General features: G+C 46.7%; 1 protein-coding gene and 4 non-coding genes across 5 annotated transcripts; 4 read left to right on the forward strand and 1 right to left on the reverse strand.

The window, feature by feature from the left end:
• Window positions 1-287: 287 nt before the first annotated feature.
• On the reverse strand, window positions 288-11,765 carry LOC124775133 (cell surface glycoprotein 1-like). Its single transcript, XM_047249973.1, has 2 exons — window positions 11,303-11,765; window positions 288-967 (listed from the first exon to the last, which is right to left on the reverse strand). Exons 1-2 carry the CDS (start codon window positions 11,763-11,765, stop codon window positions 288-290), a joined length of 1,143 nt encoding a protein of 380 aa, XP_047105929.1.
• Window positions 2,021-2,093, forward strand: Trnav-cac. Its single transcript has one exon. It is a non-coding gene; the product is annotated as a tRNA-Val (tRNA).
• On the forward strand, window positions 2,251-2,323 carry Trnav-aac. The gene has a single exon. It is a non-coding gene; the product is annotated as a tRNA-Val (tRNA).
• A 1,833-nt stretch (window positions 11,766-13,598) lies between the features above and the next one.
• Window positions 13,599-13,670, forward strand: Trnag-ccc. The gene has a single exon. It is a non-coding gene; the product is annotated as a tRNA-Gly (tRNA).
• Window positions 13,671-17,151: 3,481 nt separating this feature from the next.
• Window positions 17,152-17,226, forward strand: Trnas-cga. Its single transcript has one exon. It is a non-coding gene; the product is annotated as a tRNA-Ser (tRNA).
• The last annotated feature ends 3,493 nt before the right edge of the window (window positions 17,227-20,719 follow it).

Here is a 20,719-nt window from a genome sequence, read left to right on the forward strand (position 1 = left end):
CATAGGATCACTCGCGGAGGCGTGGGCGGTATAGCCATTAATATCCGGGAGACTAGCCAAGTGAACTTCCTGCAGAAGGGCGAAATCAATATCCGAAGCCCAGAACATCTCCTGCATAAGGCGGATTTTCACCCTGGAACGGATGTTGTTGGTGTTGATGGTTGCTATCCGGTAGGCCTGGTGTCGGATTGCTGGTGGCTGGTCCACTCCGCCGTCCGCGCAAGGGTGTGGGCGTCGCAGCGGAACGTTATCCCGCTGGGCCGCAGGGGAGTCTGGGGAGGGTATGATTAGTGGTGCGGCCGTGACGGCGCAGGGTCCCGTAACGGCTCCTGCTCCGTGACCTCCTCCTCGTGCCACGCCGTGGAAGCGGAAACTGGTGTATCGTCCATTTTGTCTTCAGAAGATGTTGTAATTGTGCGTGGTGTCGTGTCGCCTGTGAGACGTTCATGATTTAGTTCAGCGTCAGCACGGGGCGCAGGCACACCGATAGATGTCTCCGCGCTCATGACGTCTTCGTCAGCAGTAGCGGGTTCTGAGGCTTCGTGCTGGTCGACGGGTACGTCCTCCTCGACTTGTAACGTTTCCTCTTGGCCGGAAACGGTGCGACGTCTTCGCTTGCGACGTTTCGGGGAACGTTGTTTCCTTGTGCGACCCTCCGTGTCCGACGACGGAAGGGAGTCACGTCGTTCTGGCAGAAAGGCCGCTGTAGGAACGATGAGCGAGTCGATCTCCATCGTGTTTCCGAGATCAGGGTCAGCGTCTGGTTGCGTCGGCATCTTCGGAGCGGCGTCAATGGCCGGCCGAGGCGGCGGGTCGTCCGAGGCGCTCTCCGTCAGTGTCTGGTCGGGCTCGTTGGTGGCGTCGTTTGTGGTGACCGGGCGACGTTGCAAAGTGGTAGGAGAAGCCAGAGCAGCGGCATAGGTCACCGGTAGCACTGTAGGTTGCGACGTGGGTGGTTTTTCGGCAGCTGGAAGTTGCGTAATACGCCGTTGTAGGCATTCGGATCTAAGGTGGCCTTCTTTGCCGCACCCGGAACAGGTCCGAGGCTGGCCATCGTATATAATTATGGCACGGCATCCGCCGATCTGTAAGTAGGACGGGACGTGGCTTCGGAGATCTATGGTGACTTGTCGGACCCCGTTTAGGACAGGATACGTCCGAAACTGTGTCCACTTCTCCGCAGTGTGGCCGTGGACTTTGCCGTATGGGCGTAGTGCCGCGACGACTTCCTCAGCTGGAAGTTCGAATGGCAATTCGAAAATGCGTATCGTTCGCATACCTAAGCCTGCGTGGTCGACGGTTACCTCTCCCACATTGCCATCAGCGTGACAGAAGCGGAGCCCCTGTTTGGTCTCACGTAGTATGCGTTCGCACGCCGCGTCGTTTATGATTTTCACATAGACCGTGCTGCTCACGATGGTCAAATGTATGCCTATAATATCGGTCGCCGAAATCTTCACTTCCTCTCGCAGAAAACGCTCCACCTCAAGTGCTTTGGGTCGGGCATAATCGTTGCAGAAAGTAAATCGGAGTGTTGATTTACGGTAACGGTTCGCCATGGATCGTACAAGGTAAGCCGGCACTTAAGCAACGGCCGTCGGAAAGTAAACAAGGCGAGCTCGTGCGCCGCACGAAGTCAACACGTACGCGTCCGCTCTGTTGCCCTGCCGAAGGCAGACTGGTAGACCAACGAGCCCTGTGACACGGCGAATGCCAATTATTGCAGTCCCTCGATGTCGTCCAGGGTGCCCCGGAAGTCTCGCTGCCGCTGGGCTCGCACTGCCTGCTGCTGAGAAAGTGATTGCTTTTGCTGATGTAACTTGCAATAACGACTGCGCGAAACGACGCTATCTCGTTAGGGGTGCTACGGCAGACACCCTCTCGAGCACCCCGAAGACTTCTTGAGCCCTCGGCTGTGATGGGTTCCAGGCTGACAAAAGAACTGTCGTATGTGCATTCGCGGACGAGAGAAAGGCTGCGGCAAGTTGGAGTGAACAAGGATGGACTCCTCGGGTCCGTCGTTTCCGTAGTGTAGCGGTTATCACGTCTGCTTCACGCGCAGAAGGTCCCCGGTTCGATCCCGGGCGGGAACAGTATTTCCTGCCTGTGTCGTATTGTCCTCCAATGAGCCACGTCGTGTGTGGATCTGCTGCATGTCCCTTCGTTTTGCAAGTACCACATTTATTGAATTTTTTAGTTACGATGGCAACATCACTACAAGTTGTCTTCGAAATAAGGCGCACACAAGCGGTTTCCGTGGTGTAGCGGTTATCACGTCTGCCTAACACGCAGAAGGTCCCCGGTTCGATCCCGTGCGGGAACACTTTTTCATCATAAGCGCGTGACTGCGTGTGAGATCGCTCTCTAAGTTTTCATCTATTTTTAGGTTTCAGATATATATTTTAACTGTTTTTGTGATAATATTTACTATATAAGTGACTTATTAGTGGTTTCTTCATTCACCTCTGCATTTCTTGTGTTGTGGCCTGATATTTGTGAGTGTTTCGTATCGAGCAACTTAACCTCTTACCCGTGTTTACATTCCGCGCTGACCAGTTGCAGCTGTAGCGGCGCATCGAAAGCTAAGTACTAATTAATTGTTTGTGTATAGTAGTTTATTTAGGAACTTTAGTAGTCTTCAACCGGTGTTCTTGGTGTTTTCCGGTGAAATAACTTCAGAAGAAATTTTTGCGAACTGCTTTCAGTTTCGTTACTGTCATTAGACGTTTGATTTTCTTTCTGTGTTAGTATTTTGTTATATTCTCATTTGTTGTTGATTAATACTGTCAATAATAGTAGTTACTTCCCTTGTAGAGCAAGTTTGTCATTATTGTAGTCAGTTTTTAACATCTTCTTATTGTAGTAGCGGAACTTAGATAAAGTTGTTTTCTTGTTTCAATAATTGTAAAATTTTACCATGAGTGAGAAGTGTGGGCTTTGCCGTAGGTTCGTGAGTAGTGGATTGCGGTGTGAGACTTGTTCGAAGTATTTTCACTGGGGGGAATGCAGTGGGGAAGCCAGTGGGCATTCTGGTGAGATCCTCTCCTGGAACTGCAGGTTATGTAGCAAGAGTAAGTTGATAGAGGAGCAGGAGCGTAAGATCTGTGCCCTTCAGGTGCAGTTGAAAAACGCACAGGAGGAGCTAGATAGGATGAGGAGGGAGAAGGGAGTTGGGGAATGGGAGCTGGCTGTTGGCAAGAGATCTGCTAGGAGAAGGAGATTTTCAGATAGTTTTACTATTGGTGTTTGTAATAGATATGACCAACTGTCAGAGTCTAGTGGAGAGGAATCTCTAGTAGCTGTAGATGTAGGAAGTATGCAGCAGACCTCAGCAGTTACGGTGGCTAGGACAGTTGCAAAGTCTAAGAGAAAGAAGAAGGTTCTGCTGTTAGGTAGTTCTCATGGTAGAGGTGTAGGCCAGCAGTTGCAGGAAGTTTTGGGGAGTGAGTACCAGGTCACCAGCATTGTGAAGCCTAATGCAGGATTGGCTCAGGTGACTTTTAACATAGGGGGGTTATGTAGGGATTTTACTAAAGAGGATCAGGTAGTGATTGTGGGTGGGGCTGGTAATAGTATTGATAGGGATGGGGAGTATGACATAGATGGTGACCTGGAAAAGATAGCCACTCAGACTGGCAACACGAATGTGCATTTCGTGGAACTGTTTCAGCGTCACGATCGGCCTCATCTTAATACAGCCGTCAGGCGTAATAACATGAGACTTGGGGGTGCGCTGATGACAGAAGGCATGAGTCACATTTCAGTGGTGTCGGTGGAGTCTATCAGTAGGACGGGTTTCACTAGACATGGCCTGCACCTCAACAGGTATGGGAAGGGGAGGTTGGCAAAACTTATAGGTGACAGCATAGGTGGGGGTGGTGGGATCACTCATGGGAAAATTCCGGTAGTTGTGGGTGTTAGAGCTGTACCTTTTTTAGATTGAAGTCAGCTGATAGGCATTCCTGCTTAAGGGAAGTCTCTCTAACAAAGAAACCACTTTCTACAAAGCTTGGGTATCCGATTAATGAGGGAATTAGTATATTTCATCAAAATATACAAGGTATTAGAGATAAAGTTAGTGAACTGCTTATAGATGTTGACTCTGAAATTATTGGTATATCTGAACACTTCTTAAATAAGGAGATAATCCAGAGGCTTCCTTTACCAGGATACAGGTTGGCTGGCAGCTTTTCTAGGAGCTCTTTGCGGTGTGGGGGAGTAGCCATGTATGTGAAAAACGGTATCCCATTTGAGTCAATTGATGTTTCAAAGTACTGCACTGAAAAGGTGTTTGAATGTTGTGCAGGTGTGGTTAAATTTAGTGGAGCTAAACTTCTTACTGTTGTTATTTATAGATCCCCAGACTCCGATTTCACAACATTTTTGCTAAAGCTAGAGGAGGTTGTTGGTTCACTTTATAGGAAATACAAAAAGTTAGTTATATGTGGTGACTTCAATATTAATTGTATAAGTGACTGTGCAAGGAAAAGGATGCTGGTAGACCTCCTTAATTCATATAATCTTATGCAAACCGTATTCTTTCCAACGAGAGTGCAAGGGAACAGTAGAACAACCATAGACAATATTTTTGTTCATTCGTCATTATTAGAAGGGCATTCTGTTAGCAAAAAGGTGAATGGCCTTTCAGATCATGATGCACAAATTTTAAGTCTAAAAGTTTTTTGTGCTGCAACACATGTTAAATATAGTTACCAACGTTTTAGGAAAGCTGATCCAGTTGCTGTACAGACTTTTGTAAACCTTATCAAGGAACAAGAGTGGCAAGATGTTTATAGTGCTGATACAGTAGACGATAAATATAATGCTTTCCTCAAGACTTTTCTCGTGCTCTTTGAAAGTTGCTTTCCGTTAAAACGTTCAAAACAGGGTACTAGCACAAACAGGCAGACTGGGTGGCTGACTAAAGGGATAAGAATATCTTGTAGAACAAAGTGGCAATTATATCAAAACGTTAGAATCAGTCAAAATCTAAATGCAGCAGCCCATTACAAACAGTATTGTAAGGTGCTTAAAAAAGTTATTAGGAAGGCAAAAAGTATGTGGTATGCAGATAGAATAGCTAAGTCTCAGGATAAAATTAAAACCATATGGTCAGTCGTAAAGGAAGTGGCTGGTCTGCAGAGACAGGTCGAGAATATAGAATCAGTGCGTAGTGGAGATGTCCGTGTTACTGATAAGTCGCATATATGTACAGTACTTAATAATCACTTTCTGAATATAGCAGGTGAACTAAATAGAAACCTAGTCCCAGCAGGGAATCATATAGCGCTCTTAGAAAAAAGTGTTCCGAGACTGTCATCTGAAATGCTCCTCCATGATACTGACAAGAGGGAGATTGAGTTAATAATTAAATCACTAAAGACCAAGAACTCTCATGGATATGACGGGGTATCTAGCAGAATACTGAAGTATTGTTCCACGTTTGTTAGCTCAGTACTTAGCCATATCTGCAATTTTTCCTTTAGGAGTGGTCGGTTTCCTGACCGATTAAAGTACTCGGTAGTGAAGCCACTTTATAAAAAGGGAGACAGGGATAATGTTGACAATTATAGACCTATTTCTATGCCATCGGTGTTTGCTAAAGTTATTGAGAGGGTTGTGTATACAAGGTTACTGCAGCATTTAAATTCACATAATTTGCTGTCAAATGTACAGTTTGGTTTTAGAAATGGCTTAACAACTGAAAATGCTATAGTCTCTTTTCTCTGTGAGGTTTTGGACGGATTAAATAAAAGGTTGCGAACGTTAGGTGTTTTCTTTGATTTAACGAAGGCTTTTGACTGTGTTGACCACAAAATATTACTGCAGAAGTTGGAACATTATGGAGTAAGGGGAGTAGCTTACAATTGGTTCGCCTCTTACTTTAAGAACAGAAAGCAGAAGGTAATCCTCCGCAATATTGAGAGTGGTAATGATGTTCAGTCCCAATGGGGCACTGTTAAATGGGGCGTTCCCCAAGGGTCGGTGCTGGGGCCACTGCTGTTCCTTATTTATGTAAATGATATGCCTTCTAGTATTACAGGTGATTCAAAAATATTTCTGTTTGCTGATGACACCACCTTGGTAGTGAAGGATCTTGTGTGTAATATTGAAACATTATCAAATAATGTAGTTCATTATATAAGTTCGTGGCTTGTGGAAAATAATTTGATGCTAAATCACAGTAAGACTCAGTTTTTACAGTTTCTAACCCACAATTCAACAAGAACTGACATTTTAATCAGACAGGATGGGCATGTTATAAGTGAGACGGAACAGTTCAAGTTCCTAGGCGTACAGATAGATAGTAAGCTGTTGTGGAAAGCCCATGTTCAGGATCTTGTTCAGAAACTAAATGCCGCTTTATTTACCATTAGAACAGTATCTGAAATAAGTGACATTTCAACACGAAAAGTAGTATACTTCGCATATTTTCATACGCTTATGTCATATGGTATTATTTTTTGGGGTAATTCTTCTGATTCAAAAAGGGTATTTTTGGCTCAAAAACGGGCTGTGCGAGCTATGTATGGTGTAAGTTCGAAAACCTCTTGTCGACCCCTATTCAATAGTCTGGGAATTTTGACATTGCCCTCACAGTATGTATTTTCTTTAATGTCGTTTGTTGTTAGCAATATTAGCTTATTCCCAAGAGTTAGCAGCTTTCACTCAGTTAATACTAGGCAGAAATCAAATCTGCATGTGGAATGCACTTCTTTGACTCTTGTGCAGAAAGGAGTGCAGTATTCTGCTGCATCCATTTTCAATAAGCTACCACAAGAACTCAAAAATCTTAGCAGTAGCCCAAACACTTTTAAGTCTAAACTGAAGAGTTTCCTCATGGCTCACTCCTTCTATTCTGTCGAGGAGCTCCTGGAAGAGATACAAAATTAAGCAAATTCCAGTGTACATTTTTGATTTTCTTTATTTAAACTAACGACTTGTCGCCTGAATATGTTTCTTATATTTCATTTTATCTGTTTCTACAATCGTGTTATAATTTCATGTATTGACTCGTTCCATGACCATGGAGACTTCTCCTAAATGTGGTCCCACGGAACAATAAATAAATAAATAAAAAATAAAATAAAAAAAATCACTTTAAGCAAGACTTACTAACATGCATCTGCTACCAGCTGTACCCGAAACCTTCGTAATCGCCTTCACGCGTCGGACCACAGTGTCAATTGCTCACACCAAATAAGAAATTCATTTGATATTGACGGCGAGCTTTTTGCGCTGACTCAGCCACTGACGTGCGATCAGTTTGCACAAAACGCTAGGGCTCGTCCGGGATTTGAACCCGGGACCTCCTGCACCCTAAGCAGGAATCATACCCCCCTTTTTTTTTCTAAAGTCCGTGCCGGTACCGGGAATCGAACCCGGGCCTCCTGGGTGAAAGCCAGGTATCCTAGCCACTTTTTTTTTTTATTTTCTTTTTTTTTTACCGTAACATGATTCGAACCAGCAATCGTCGGATCCGAAGTCCGACGCCCTATCAATTTTTTTTATTTTTTTATTCTTTTAATTTTTTTTTTTTTTGGTGTTTCTTTTTTTTTTAACGAAATCCCCTCCTTTAGGGACCGCCGTGAAGAGTTGTTCAAGAAGAATTTAAAAAAAAAGAGATTTTCTCATCTCGGATCCAAGTGTATTCTGGTGATCCGTGTGCACTGTTGGAGGGAGGTACCGAGGCGCAGTGGCTGAAGTCAGGACACGAGGCAGAAGCAGTGGGGCCTCTTCGCGGCACTACAGGTGCTCCGCGTCCCAACCCACCCCCACACTCCCGGTTCACTACCCTATTCCCATTTTTTTGAATACAATTTTAAGCATATTTCCAAAGTTCTTGCCATGATTCTTGTATTGAAGTGTTTTGTGAAATTCGATTGCCATATGCATTTTGAATGCGACAGGATCATCATCCCCAAGTTTGTTAAAGATATAACTAGAATAATTACCCATTAACCAAACCACAGTATTATTTTTCGTCTGTGGGTAAAACTTAAAATCAGGCCGATAGATCATCATTGCCTGGACATTGGCGGGAACACTGCGAGTGATAAGTGCAACTTGTTGCTGAATCCAGTTCCAGTTGTGGAGACGTTCCCCACAGGTGCATCTGTGCAGCACGGTATCTGTGAGGTTGCAGTGAAGACAGAGGTCGGTAGCACTCAGCCCTATCCGGTGAAGTCGCTCATTGGTACTTATGATATTATTGACTGCTTTGTACCACGCAGTACGAGCATCCGAGCTCAAAACAGTGGAACCAACGTTTCGCCATACTGCATCCCATTGGACTCCACTATATTTGTTAACAATCGGATTCTGGCTTTCGTGTTCCCTCCTTTCCGCCAAAATTGCTTTTGCCGTTAAGGACTGAGTGTGCCGTAACTGGTGACTAAGGTAGCTATACTCGAGATAATACTCTCTGATATGTTTAAGCCGGTAACAAATAGGTTGAACATTCAGCGGAGATTCAAGACTGTGTGGCCGGACAGCATGAAATAACTGTGCCGTAAGACCATGAGGTTCATCCTGTATGATTGCCGCCGTGCGTGACACGTACAGAGCCAGTGCTTTGCGCCGTATGTCAACCAATCCCATCCCTCCATGCGTTGGGTGTAGCGCTGCTGTCCGTGCAGATACACGAAAGATCTCGCCTTTCCATAGAAAATTCGTAACTTTTGACATGATATTTTGAGCCACTCCTGCAGGAATAGGAAGAACCTGCGCCGTGTAGAAGGCCTTGGATAAAACACACGTATTAATCAACGTAATTCTGTCAAATTGGTTCAGACTTCTGTGGTAGTTATCAATTACTGCACCGTTGATTTTGTGAGCCACATCCCTCCTGTTCGCCGCCGTCATGTTTAATATTGACGCCTTCAACACTATCCCTAGAGCTTTCAGTTCACTGACGTGTGTGGCACATGAAATTTGAAGACGGTCGAGGCCTCGCAGATTTAAAAACTTGCTTTTCTGTTCATTAATGTGTGCTCCAGACGCCTGACAGTAGGTCTTGAGGACAGCTTCAAGCGCAGTGACGTCAGACTCATCTCTGATAACAATCCCAACATCATGCGCATAGGCTCCTATTACGGACTTCACTCCTGAGATCGTTAAACCACTAAGCTTCGCCTGCAGGTGCGTGAGGAGCGGCTCGAGTGAAATGACGAAAAGCAACATCGACAAGGGGCTGCCCTGAGGGACACCTCTGTCGATTAGGAGCCGTTTCGTGAGTTGCGAATTTACTGAAATTTTTGCAGTGATTCCGATGGCCACATTTTTTATTATTGCGATCGCTGACGGTAAGAAGCCCAAGCGCCGCAGTGTCCCCAGTAGGTACGTGTGATTGACAAGATCAAATGCCTTAAGAAAATCGAGAAAGAGCAGACCACCTCTTACGTTGCTGGCGTCAGCTAGCGCAATAATATCCCTATAAAAGGCGACCGTTTGCAGTATAGTCCGCCGAAAAGCACATGTTTGCTGTTTGCAAAGTATGTTGGAAGTGAGCGGCAGAAGCCTCATCTTAACTGCACGAGCTACAATCTTGTAATCGGAATTCAGTAGTGATATCGGCCGAAGATTTGTTACAGATTTTCCATCTCTGGTCTTAGGGAGGAGAACAATTTTACATTCTTTAAACTCTCCTGGAACAGACTGCCCCTGCAAGACCTCGTTCACCATGTCTGTGATCTTCGCTCCTAGTATGTGCCAGTACTTTTTATAAAATTCAATGGGAAAACCGTCAGGCCCAGGGGACTTGTTAGTAGGGGAACTGCAGATCATGTCGAAATCGCCTTCGTGACTGAAACCCGAAGAAAGACTGTCACTTTCGTCTGCAGTTATCCCCGAAGGAAGAACTTCAAGGAGTTGAGAAGCGCTGTCTGCATGGGGAGCGTTTGAAGTATAAGTCCTGACAAAGTAGCTGATAAGTTCTCTGACGATATCGCGTTGATTTGTGACCGTCGTGCCATCTTCGAGTTTAAGTTCATCAATGAAAGCCCTCCTTCTATTCTTCGCGTGCTTGACAAGGTGATACAAGGCCACCGTTTCGTCTGCGCGTACTGATTTAACTTTGGATCGAACCTTAAGTCCTTCTAACTGCTCCCGTTTCAGATTGATTAATTTAGCTTTGATTCTCTGAATTTCTCCTATTCTAGTAGCCGTGGCATCCGCTCTGTCATACAAATCTCGTAATACGGAGTAATAAAATTCCATTGTCCTGCGAATTCCAGTAGCCCGTTCAATACCAAAGGACATAAGAACACTGCGCAGTTTGGGCTTCGCTTTATAGGTCCACCATGCTATAATGCTAGGGAAGGCATGAAGAGTGCGGAGGCACTGGTCCCAAGCACGCCTTACGGCCTCCTCCAGATCTGAGTCGGTCAATAATGAAAGATTAAGATGCCACTGATTTTTAAACCAGCGCGTGGGTTGTTGTTGTAAGTTGATACACGCAACCTCGCCACTGTGGTCTGAGAAGCTGGTAGGAATAGTTTCTACATTTAATAATTTAGTTGCTAAATTATCAGACACATAAATCCTGTCGATCCTGCTGCAGGAATTTCCAACGATGTGTGTGTACCTCACTAAAGTTGGGTACCGAGCTTCCCAGGTGTCCTTGAGTTTAAGATCATAAACAAGACGGTTGAAATCAGGTGAATAATTAAAATTCGGTGTCTGATCTTTTCTGGACAATACACAATTAAAATTACCTCCAATGATCAGCTGCGTAGGATTGTTCCGCAGTAAATAAATGATATCTTCCTTATAAAAGCGTGCTCTGTCAGCTCTACGAGTACTCCCGGAAGGCGCGTACAAATTAATAACAGTAACGCCAAAAATAGTGACACTCAGTCCTCGACCGGATTCTAATCTTTCAATGTGGGCAAACGGAATACCTTCCCTAATTAAGACGGCAGTCCCCACGTTCGTTTCCGGGGAAGAATTGATTATTGCAACAAAACCGGTAAGGTTTATTTGCTGCAAGGCCACCTCTTGTAAAAGGGCGATGTCCGTATCCGACTCGTAAAGATATTGTTGTAGAGCACGCACCTTGACGTCAGAGCGGATCTTGTTACTATTTAACGTTGTTATTTTAAATGCCTGTGGCATACTGAGACCTATGCAGGAAGGGGGATGAATTAATCATCGCCAACGGTCGGATCGTCATGCCATTCCATTTGTTTATCCGGTTGTAAAGCCAAGCCATGCTCGTTGTGTTTGCCCCCGGCATCTTTATTCTTAGTTTTCTTTCGGACAACGTTCACATTTGGTTGGATTCTGTTCCTGCGGCGCCCACTATGAGCCATCCCGGCAGATGGCGGCGTGGGCGGGTCGTGGGGAATGTCAACGGCCGACGACGGTCCCGACACTACGGCCGGAACCACTCGCGGCGTGTCCTCCGGCGGCAACCCAGCTGCGGAAGTACTTTCGCTATCAACACGTTTGTTATCAAACTCCACATGAAGTGGTTTGTTGACATTTTCCGTCACCGACTGCTGTTTATGTTCGCGTTCCGTGTCATGACAACATTCCTGTTGTGTTGCCGTGTCGCGAGCCGCCGCCGTTGGCTGTCCGGCTTCCTCATCTAGAGGTGTGGTCTGTTTACTATCACAACAGTCTACGCCGTGTTGAAGCCCTGCAGCGACCTGCTGTTCACATGTCGGTCGGTCCACCGGAACCTGGTGCTGTGGTTGGTTGGAGGGCCGACCATCCGTCCCCTGCGACGCCGCGACAGCAGCTGAAATGTCACTATGTGACATTCCAGAGGGAAAATCGTCTACTAGAACGGGACCTTTTAAGAACTTAGTATCAGATCTACGTTCCTGCGAGTCTTGTCTCTTTGATTCTGGTGTACTGTGGGCTTCGTCCTCAGAACTACTACCGTCACAAGTCCTACGTCGTTTGTTGGTAGCAGTGTCTCCGGTCGCAAGTGTCGGTTCGTCCGTACTTGTCCGAGGCAAGGTTGGAAATTCTTCAATGCGCACGACTTCCGGTTCATGCAACGCAGATACACCACTGGCTGTAGCACTTTCTGCCGCTTGATTATCGGTAACAATCTCCGCGAGCGTTAGCCGTTTCCGTTGCTGTAAAGAATTTTTTAAGACGAAAACCCGTGTGGGACAATCTTGACGCATGTGGCCACTCTCATTGCAGATGTGACACGTCAAAGTTTGACCAGTGTACGTAACTTGAACCCTGTAGTCGCAAACCATAATATGGGAAGGAATATTGACTTTTACATGCATGTCTACTGACCTAACACCACTGAAACATTGCAACCGATGCTGGCTAGACCAGCGTTCATTTCGAATCTGTTTGACATCTCCATACTTGCTTAACACATCTTTCAGATAACAATTTTCAGCTTCCTGGGGCAGATTAAAGATACGTACATTTTTTTATTCTACGTCGGCATTAGTAACGGTGACGGTACTTACAGAGTTATCCCGATGTCGGAATTCAACTCGTCCGCCATGCTTCAGGAGTATCTTATCCAGCAACACAGGGTTCAGTAATTTGACAAAAAAACAATACTGCTCCATGTCGTAATACGCAGTGTGCACCTGATCAGAATTGATACCAATAACGTCCACTATCCAGTCATGAATCTCCAGCGATGTCAGTTGTACGTGACGGGTTGACTTTTCAAACTCAAAGCGGAGGGTACTTTTCGTGGGAAATAAACTGGCCATATCAGAAATTAACAAGCGGTCGAGACCGCTAAATAATAGCAACGAAAACGGTTAGAAACTCCACCACAATCAATGGTAAATAATCACGGCACTTCCAAAAGAAAGTAGAAACAACACAAATACACAACTCGTAAACACACCGGTTAACAGCGCTCTCAGCACGTCCGAATAGCACCGTGTCTCAAGCGCGACTTGTGACCGCTCGGCCAATCTAACTTGCGAGCGCAAACAACATGCTGCCGTCGTTCCTAGCAACATCTCCGGAGCCTGACGGCGAAATTTGCTTGTTTTTTCTTGTGTGAAGGAAATACGTTTTTTTTTAGAGTATTTTAGGCGAGTTGTCAGATGTGAGGTTGCACCCCACACTCACTTTTGGGATCCAGAGCTTAAATATGGTGCCTTACACCGTTGTTTTCCGTCGCCTTCTGTCTTAAGTGGAACGAGCAGAACTCTAATTATCAATTTTTACATTGGCGCAGAGAAAACAACGAATGAAAAGAAAAGGCCGTTCCCTAGCAACGGCTACGCTGTGCATTTCGCCCTCAGGGGAAGCTAATGATATGCTCCAGGCGAACATCAAACTAACCAACTTAATATTGTGATACTTAGGCGCTTTCTACTTGTGGATTGGCACACATATGCTGAATCGACTCTGGATCATCAGTAAGTACGTCACATTAGATATTTGTTTTATCGCCCTGCTGTAAATTAAAGGGCAGTTTTTCAACGGCTGTCAGTTCTGCTTCTAGCTACGCTACATCGCCCTAGCAGCACCTACACACTGTGTTCAGATGTTACCGCCCCCGCCCTGGCGTTGAGCGCCTACAGCGCCATCGCCTTCGGCCTCTGATGGGAGGAGGGTAGCCGACACATCAGGGCGTGGGTGGGGCGCAGCACAGCGCGGTGGTGGTGTAACGGTCAGCATGGTTGCTTCCCAAGCAGTTGATCCGGGTTCGATTCCCGGCCACCGCACAATACGTACATATTTCTTCTACGGGTATTCCACGTAACGAAACGCGATCTTCGGAACTGTGAACTGTCGTTGTACGAATAGTTTTCCTTAGACCCTCGTCTCATTCCGTGCTGCCAGGGTGCTAGTCGCCGAATTTGGTTTCACAGCATCGTGAGTCGGCTTGTCTCTGACTTGTCTCGGCTGACGCGAAAGCTGACGTTTCGAAACGGGCATATATGTAGAGGGCAGGCGCGAGAAACGACTGTGAGAGACCAAAAAACGACAAACACACGACAGAACCATTCGTTTTATTGTGGCCACAGATTCGCCCCTTAGTGTACCGAGAGGCAAGAGTGGCGTCAGCGTGATGAACAGCATCATTAACGCTAAGCAGCAACGAAACCGAAGTAAAAAGGCAAAATGAAAGAAGCCAAATGCAGATCGAGCTCCCAGCTGGTCACCCATCCAAGTACTAACCACGCCCAAGGGTTCGTAAGTCCGGTGATCACATGAGAACAGCTGCACTTTTTTTGTCATTTAGGGCCTCCCAACCCCTTTTATAGCCCTCCTTGCTCCACCTAATAACGCTTTCTTCGGCAAGCCTCAACGCTGTAATTTCTTAATCTTTCGAACTTCGTTTACGCAAGGACAATACAAACTAAATCATGTACTTCTGGGATGTGATATTGTCCACTTCTGCAGAACAATGGAGTACTAAAATCGATAGTACTGTGGAGTCGGCGGACGGTCTTTTTCTTCCGCAGTTGCACTCAGCTGCACGTTCTTCAACAAAAATTTATTTGTTAAACAAATGTTATTCTTCTCTCTTCAGTAGTGTCATCCACTCCGATGGAACGGAGAGGTCTTAATAACAGTTGGCAAAACTGCACAACTAAGTGTTGATGACTGTGCGCTTCACACTAACGAAAAATAAATCATCTAAAATTAACAAAATGAAGTAGTGACAGTCCGGTAACGGAAATGAAGTGACTGGAAAAACACTTCTGCAGCCATGAATGTGTCAAACATACAGGTCGTATCTTCCAGTATACTCATGAAGGCTGGTGAAACAAAATAAAATTCCTCCGTATTAAAATGTGACTCTCCCCAAGAGATAAAACCAGAACGTTCCGTAGTGAGTACGTGGCGCAATGCATGAACTACAACACAAGTGAAACAAGTAAAACAAAGAGAAAAGTAATAAAAAGTGGACCGTGCCTACTCAGTAAAACTCAGTGCAAGGTGTTGTCCGCAGTGCCATCTCATAGCCATAATCGAAGGCCGCCTGCAAAATATTCGTAAACAGTTCACGATAGTTGATGCAATCTTTCATTTTCATATACTGGGCCCACACATAATCCAGGTATATCACATTAATCAGTAACGGTCAGATCTATAATTGCATAAATCGTGTGCCCTAATACCCAGACAGTGACATTATTCTTCGTCTGCAGGAAGGCTTTGAAGACAGGCAGTATCACACGACGAACAGTCACTAGGTGTGGAGGCGTTCTGTTAACGTGGGCGACCATTTGTTGACAGAGCCGCCATACCGTCGACACAGAACTACACTCGAAACGATGTTTGCGTGTGTCCGGATCACCACATCTTCCACAGTTGGTGGAGGGGAGGAGATGGATGTCCGAAAGCCGCTGATTCGTCGCCAGGGTGTTGTGGACGATCTTAAGCCATAGCGCACTCACGTCCGGCGGCAACACTGGGTTGTTGAAGTCTGCCCACACCTTCACCCGTTCCATTGTGGGGTTCTGCACCACAAGTTCATGACGCGGAGGTTGTCCAGTCACGGCAACATAGAGACCGCGAGCTGTCCTGTTCCTGTCGGTAGCCGTTGACAGAGCATAACTCCTAGTTAAAAAGTACTCCCGGACATATGACAATTTAAACGGGATACCCGCGAGTTAACATCGAGTATAGATTTAAGTGCCAGGAAGTCATTTCTAAAAGTATTTGTATGGAGTGTAGCCATGTATGGAAGTGAAACTTGGACGATAAATAGTTTGGACAAGAAGAGAATAGAAGCTTTCGAAATGTGGTGCTACAGAAGAATGCTGAAGATTACATGGGTAGATCATATAACTAATGAAGTATTGAATAGGATTGGGGAGAGGAGAAGTTTGTGGCACAACTTGACCAGAAGAAGGGATCGGTTGGTAGGACATGTTCTGAGGCATCAAGGGATCACCAATTTAGTATTGCAGGGCAGCGTGGAGGGTAAAAATCGTAGAGGGAGACCAAGAGATGAATACGCTCAACAGATTCAGAAGGATGTAGTTTGCGGTAGGTACTGGGAGATGAAGAAGCTTGCACAGGGTAGAGTAGCATGGAGAGCTACATCAACCCAGTCTCAGGACTGAAGACCACAACAACAACAACCCGCGAGGGAGACTGGCGCTCCTTCGGAGTGTAGGCGGCAGAGCTCCAGGAGTGCTGCTGTTGTTCCTGCCGGACTGTTGGTCTGCAAGCTTTCGTGCCTCCATAGGAACCAGGAGACAGCTTTAGAAATTGCCCTGCCGACTGGCTTCGAAACGCTGAGCAGTTGGGCGATGTACCAGGCATTAGATAAAATGAATGTGTGAATGACAGCGATTCGTTGATGTAGATTGAATCAGCGACCATAGTGGCTGCGACATAGGGTCTTCACAGTTACAAGAATTCGCCTGCAGTTTAGAACTTGTGGGCACGCAGCAACGTCGAAGCCTAAAATTCTATGGCTGCGAGCAACACGGAACCAGTCCTGCGCAGTGTACATGTCTCGCGGACCTAGTGGGACCAACACATTTTTCCGTGCCTTCAAAACGGAGCCAGAGGCACGTTCGTACAACGTCAGAATATCGTGGACCTTATCCAAGTCGTGGGTCCGCTCCATGAAAATCCCCACGTCTTCAGCGTAGGCAGCACGCTTTGGAGACACGTGACGGATCTTGATACCTTCAATGATTTGAGCAACTGCTCAAAACGGGTCGAGCGCAATTACAAATAAGGGCATTGATAAAGGGTAGCCCTGCCTGACGGATCTTGCAAGAGGAATTGGCATCGACTATCAACCATTGATAACAATTGAGAATGAGATTTTCACTCCGCAGCGGAGTGTGCGCTGATTTGAAACTTGCAGAACTAGCACTCCTGAAAGAAAGGATACTGCGGAGACATGGCTTAGCCACAGCCTGGGGGATGTTTCCAGAATGAGATTTTCACTCTGCAGCGCAGTGTGCGCTGATGTGAAACTTCCTGACAGATTAAAACTGTGTGCCGGACCGAGACTCGAACTCGGGACCTTTGCCTTTCGTCGGCAAGTGCTCACAAACTGAACTACCCAAGCACGACTCAAGTCCCCAGGCTGTGGCTAAGCCATGTCTCCGCAATACTGTTTCTTTCAGGAGTGCTAGTTCTGCAAGTTTCGCAGGAGAACTTCTGTAAGGTTTGGAAGGTAGAAGCCGAGGTACTGGCAGAAGTAAAGCTGTGAGGATGGGGCTTGAGTCGTGCTTGGGTAGCTCAGTCGGTAGAGCACTTGCCCGCGAAAGGCAAAGGTCCCGAGTTCGAGTCTCGGCCCAGCACACAGTTTTAATCTGCCAGGAAGTTTCATTGATAATAATTACTGATTCCGCAACCATTAAAATATTCCGTAGAGGCTGGAGGGGGGGGGAGGGGAGGGGGGGGGGAGATTAGTATTTAACGTCCCCTCGACAACGAGGTCATTAGAGACGGAGCGCTAGCTCGGGGTGAAAGAAGGATGGGGAAGGAAATCGGCCGTGCCCTTTCAAAGGAACCATCCCGGCATTTGCCTGAAGCGATTTAGGGAAATCACGGGAAACCTAAATCAGGATGGCCGGAGACGGGATTCAACCGTCGTCCTCCGGAATGCGAGTCCAGTGTGCAAACCACTGCGCCACCTCGCTCGGTGCGCCTGGAGGGAGTGGCCGCCGAACCCCAGTTTTGTCATTACGGACAGAAGATAATCATGCCCGATACGGTCGAAAGCATTGGCAAAGTCAATCGTGAGAATGCCAGCTGACAGTCCACTGACGGCCGTGAATGCGACTACGTCTCGATATGAAGCTGCATCGTGAAAAATGCTACGATGTGGCACACGACATATCTGGAAGGGACTGATGATCTTGTCCATTATCACTTTGAGTTTCGTCGCAAGGTACATTTCCACAAGTTTGTAATCTGCATTTATAAGTGTGATAGGGCGAAACGCCTTAACTCGGCATGTTGTAGGTTTCTTCGGGAGTAAAACAATGCGCCCTTCAATAAACTTTGAAGGAACAGGAGTACCACTAACAATTTCGTTGACCGTAGTCGTCAGCGTTTCACCGAAGATATCCCAGTAAGTCAGGTAAAACTCAACTGGAAGACCATCAGGTCCCGGAGACTTCCCTTTACGACATGTGCTTGGACGTCGTCCTGTGACAAGCTCTCATCCAACGCCTGACGGTCTGAGTAGCAAAGGACACAATCCAATTCGTCTAACATAAAAGTAAGCCCTACGTCGTAGGCGTCAGTCCGTCGGAATAACTGTCGAAAATAGTCGGAGACGTGAGCAACGATCTCATGCTTTTCCGTGAGACGAGCACCAGTGTCCGTTGCGGGATTGGTAATTACTTTCCTGCGCGCCAGCCGTTTTTCGCGTGCCAAGTGATAAAGTGTTGGCACCTCGTCAGTCATCTCACAAGGGGTTCGGCTCCGCCAGAATACCTTTTGCCCTGTGGAGTTGAAGATGGAGTATCTTGCTTTCCATCCTATTTAAGCGCGCGCGAAAGTTCTGAACTGGGCCGACGGGTGCATCAAGCGCATCCTGAAGAAATTGTTGATAAAATGCAATGGTGCACCTCTCCCAAAACGACACCTCCCGTGCATACCACATTGCGACACTGCACAACTGCGGTTTGACTAATTCGATCCACCAGTGTAATACCGAGTCATAACTACACCGTTTTTCGGAACAAAGCTGCCACATGTTCTGAATCTCGGAACGTAATACGACGGCAGAGAAATGACGGGTATCGAATTTCCAAGCGCGGGAAGGTGGCACCTCCAGAGTGGCCTGTAATTGCACATCACACACAACGCCGCAGTGATCACTAAAAGATGGTCTTGAAGTGACCGTCACACACAAATGCGATCGATCCTGCTGGCACCATTCTGATAAAAATAAGTGTGCTACGTCGTAGCTGGATAAAAATGACGCCAAACATCAATTACGTCATTGGTTACGATTAACTGAGAAAGTTCCGGATACATGGTAGCCGTGGGAAATTGACCAACTGAGGCAGTAACACAGTTGGAGTCGCCGCCGACAATTACATTGCGGCTCGAGGCAAAGAACGGAGTCACCTCTTGATTAAAAAATACAGACGGAGCACTTTGTGATCGGTGCCACTCGGAAGGTAAATACCATACTGGCCATTGAAATTGCTACACCACGAAGATGACGAACTACAGACGCGAAATTTAACCGACAGGAAGAAGATGCTGCGATATGCAAATATTAGCCTTTCAGAGCATTCACACAGGGTTGGAGCCGGTGGCGACACCTAAAACGTGCTGACATGAGGAAAGTTTCCAACCGATTTCTCATACAGAACAGCAGTTGACCGGCGTTACCTCGTGAAACGTTGTTGTGATGCCTCGTGTAAGGAGGAGAAACGCGTACCATCACGTTTCCGACTTTGATAAAGGCCGGATTGTAGCCTATCGCGATTGCGGTTTATCGTATCGCGACATTGCTGCTCGCGTTGGTCGAGATCCAATGACTGTTAGCAGAATATGGAATCGGTGGGTTCAGGAGGGTAATATGGAACGCCGTGCTGGATCCCAACGGCCTCGTATCACTAGCAGTCTATATGTCACGCATTTTATCCGCATGGCTGTAACGGATCGTGCAGCCACGTCTCGATCCCTGAGTCAACAGATGGGGACGTTTGCAAGACAACAGCCAGCTGCACGAACAGTTCGACGACGTTTACAGCAGCACGGACTGTCAGCTCGGAGACCGTGGCTGCGGTTACACTCGACGCTGCATCACAGACAGGAGCGCCTGCGATGGTGTACTCAACGACGAACCTGGGTGCACGAATGGCAAAACGTCATTTCTTCGAATGAATCCACGTTCTGTTTAGAGCATCATGATGGTCGCATCCGTGTTTGGCGACATCGCGGTGAACGCACATTGGAAGCATGTATTCGTCATCGCCATACTGGCGTATCACCCGGCGTGTTGGTATGGGGTGCCACTGGTTACAAGTCTCGGTCACCTCTTGTTCGCATTGATGGCACTTTGAACAGTGGACGTTACCATTTCGGATGTGTTATGACCCGTGTCTCTACCCTTCATTCGATCCCTGCGAAACCCTACATTTCAGCAAGATAATGCACGACTGCATGTTGCAGGTTCTGTACGGGCCTTTCTGGATACAGAAAATGTTCGACTGCTGCCCTGGCCAGCACATTCTCCAGATCTCTCACCAATTTAAAACGCCTGGTCAATGGTGGCCGAGCAACTGACTCGTCACAATACGCCAGTTACTACTCTTGATGAACTGTGGTATCGTGTTGAAGCTGCATGGGCAGCTGTACCTGTAGACGCCGTCCAAGCCCTGTTTGACTCAATGCCCAGGCGTATCAAGGCCGTTATTACGGCAAGAGGTGGTTGTTCTGGGTACCGATTTCTCAGGACCTATGCACCCAAATTGCGTGAAAAAGTAATCACATGTCAGTTCTAGTATAATATATTTGTCCAATGAATACCCGTTTATCATCTACATTTCTTCTTGGTGTAGCCGGCCGGAGTGGCTGAGCGGCTCTAGGCGCTACAGTCTGGAACCGAGCGACCCCTATGGTCGCAGGTTCGAATCCTGCCTCGGGCATGGATGTGTGTGATGTCCTTAGGTTGCTTAGGTTTAAGAAGTTCTAAGTTCGAGGGGAGTGATGACCTCAGAAGTTAAGTCCGATAGTGCTCAGAGCCATTTGAACCATTTTTTATGTCCAAATCACCTGTCCGCAAAGTAACATACAGTGATATGAAAATAAACATCGCTCTTCTGCA

This window comes from Schistocerca piceifrons, chromosome 2 (assembly GCF_021461385.2).
Source record: "Schistocerca piceifrons isolate TAMUIC-IGC-003096 chromosome 2, iqSchPice1.1, whole genome shotgun sequence".
Taxonomy (NCBI): Eukaryota; Metazoa; Arthropoda; class Insecta; order Orthoptera; family Acrididae; genus Schistocerca; species Schistocerca piceifrons.

Coding starts and splice junctions, on each gene's coding strand:
- LOC124775133 (XM_047249973.1), bottom strand. CDS start 11,765: ATGTCACATAGTGACATTTCAGCTGCTGTCGCGGCGTCGCAGGGGACG. Junction 968..11,302: donor ATCTGCCGGGATGGCTCATA/GTGGGCGCCGCA, acceptor CGCAACTTCCAG/CTGCCGAAAAACCACCCACG.